At 43.4% G+C, this 1,278-nt stretch overlaps 1 protein-coding gene across 1 annotated transcript in view; it reads right to left on the bottom strand.

Moving 5' to 3' along the window:
- LOC106812324 (condensin-2 complex subunit H2-like) overlaps positions 1-1,046 on the bottom strand; it is an 18,104-nt gene extending 17,058 nt beyond the window's left edge. The window contains exons 1-2 of the mRNA XM_014816167.1: positions 816-1,046; positions 166-226 (exon numbers count right to left, since the gene is read on the bottom strand). Coding sequence (XP_014671653.1) covers positions 166-226; positions 816-1,040 — 286 coding nt within the window. The 5' untranslated portion in view covers positions 1,041-1,046. The remainder of the gene's footprint in view (positions 1-165; positions 227-815) is intronic.
- Between the last annotated feature and the right edge of the window lie 232 nt (positions 1,047-1,278).

The raw sequence follows: 1,278 nt of genomic DNA, 5'->3' as shown, positions 1-1,278 counted from the left end.
GCTGGACCAGTGCCTACTGACCAGGACCAGTACTTCCTCAGAGGTACTGGTCCTGCTGGACCAGTGCCTCCAATTATCAGTTTTTCACTCTGGTTGTGAATATACCAATCACAACTACTAATCCAATATTCAATGGCTTAATGAAGTTGAACATTTTAAACATACCAGCTAATGGTTCTTCATCCAGTTCCCTCTGATCATCCTCCACTAGCTGGTGCAGATCGTCCTACATGACAAAAATACATGTCAGAACAATTTAAGTCTAGTAGACACGCGTAGCAAATAGATCGCGTATGCAAACATGCACTTACAATTATACAAGCAGTATTCTGCACTAAAAACTAGCTGCTGCTAGGATTGTAACTGTGAACTAACTGCTGTTACAGTGTTAGTGCTGTAACCGAGAACTAACTGCTGTTAGTGCTGTAACTGTGAACTAGCAGCTGTTAGTGTTGTAACTGTGAACTAGCAGCTGTTAGTGTTGTAACTGTGAACTAACTGCTGTTAGTGTTGTAACTGTGAACTAGCAGCTGTTAGTGCTGTAACTGTGAACTAGCAGCTACTACTACTAGTGCTACACTCTAGTCTTATACTCTTATAGTGTTACTATAGTACTACACTATAGTGTTATACTCTTATAGTCTAGCTGCTACTAGGATTGTAACTGAGAACTAACTGCTGTTAGTGCTGGAACTGTGAACTAACTGCTGTTAGTGTTGTAACTGTGAACTAACTGCTGTTAGTGTTGTAACTGTGAACCAGCTGCTGCTAGTGTTATACTGCAGTCTAGCTGCTACTAGTTGCTAGCTACCTACCAGTGGAGCATCTTTGTTGTTCTGCGCTCGCAGCTTGCTCCTGGTCTTGCGCTTCAGCTGCTCTGTGAGAAACAGTTCGGTGAATTCAGCACACAGCGGCCGATGCAACGGGTTTTTAGGCAGCTTCTGCTGACAGGTGCGAACTAAACACAAGAACAGCACAATCAAGTACGACATCTGGTAGGTGTGAACTAAGCACAAGAACAGCATGATCAAGCGCGACATCTGGCAAGTGTGAACTAAACACAAGAACAGCATGATCAAGCGCGACATCTGGCAGGCGTGCAATAAACACAAGAACAGCATGATCAAGTGTGACATCTGGCAAGTGCAAACTAAACACAAGAACAGCACAATCAAGTACGACATTTGGCAGGTGTGCACTAAACACAAGAACAGCATGATCAAGCACGACATCTGGCAAGTGCAAACTAAACACAAGAACAGCACAATCAAGTACGAC

This window comes from Priapulus caudatus, unplaced genomic scaffold, assembly GCF_000485595.1.
Source record: "Priapulus caudatus unplaced genomic scaffold, Priapulus_caudatus-5.0.1 Scaffold634, whole genome shotgun sequence".
Taxonomy (NCBI): domain Eukaryota; kingdom Metazoa; phylum Priapulida; class Priapulimorpha; order Priapulimorphida; family Priapulidae; genus Priapulus; species Priapulus caudatus.
Note: the sequence above shows the minus strand (reverse complement) of the source record. Positions and strands in the feature narration are given on the sequence as shown.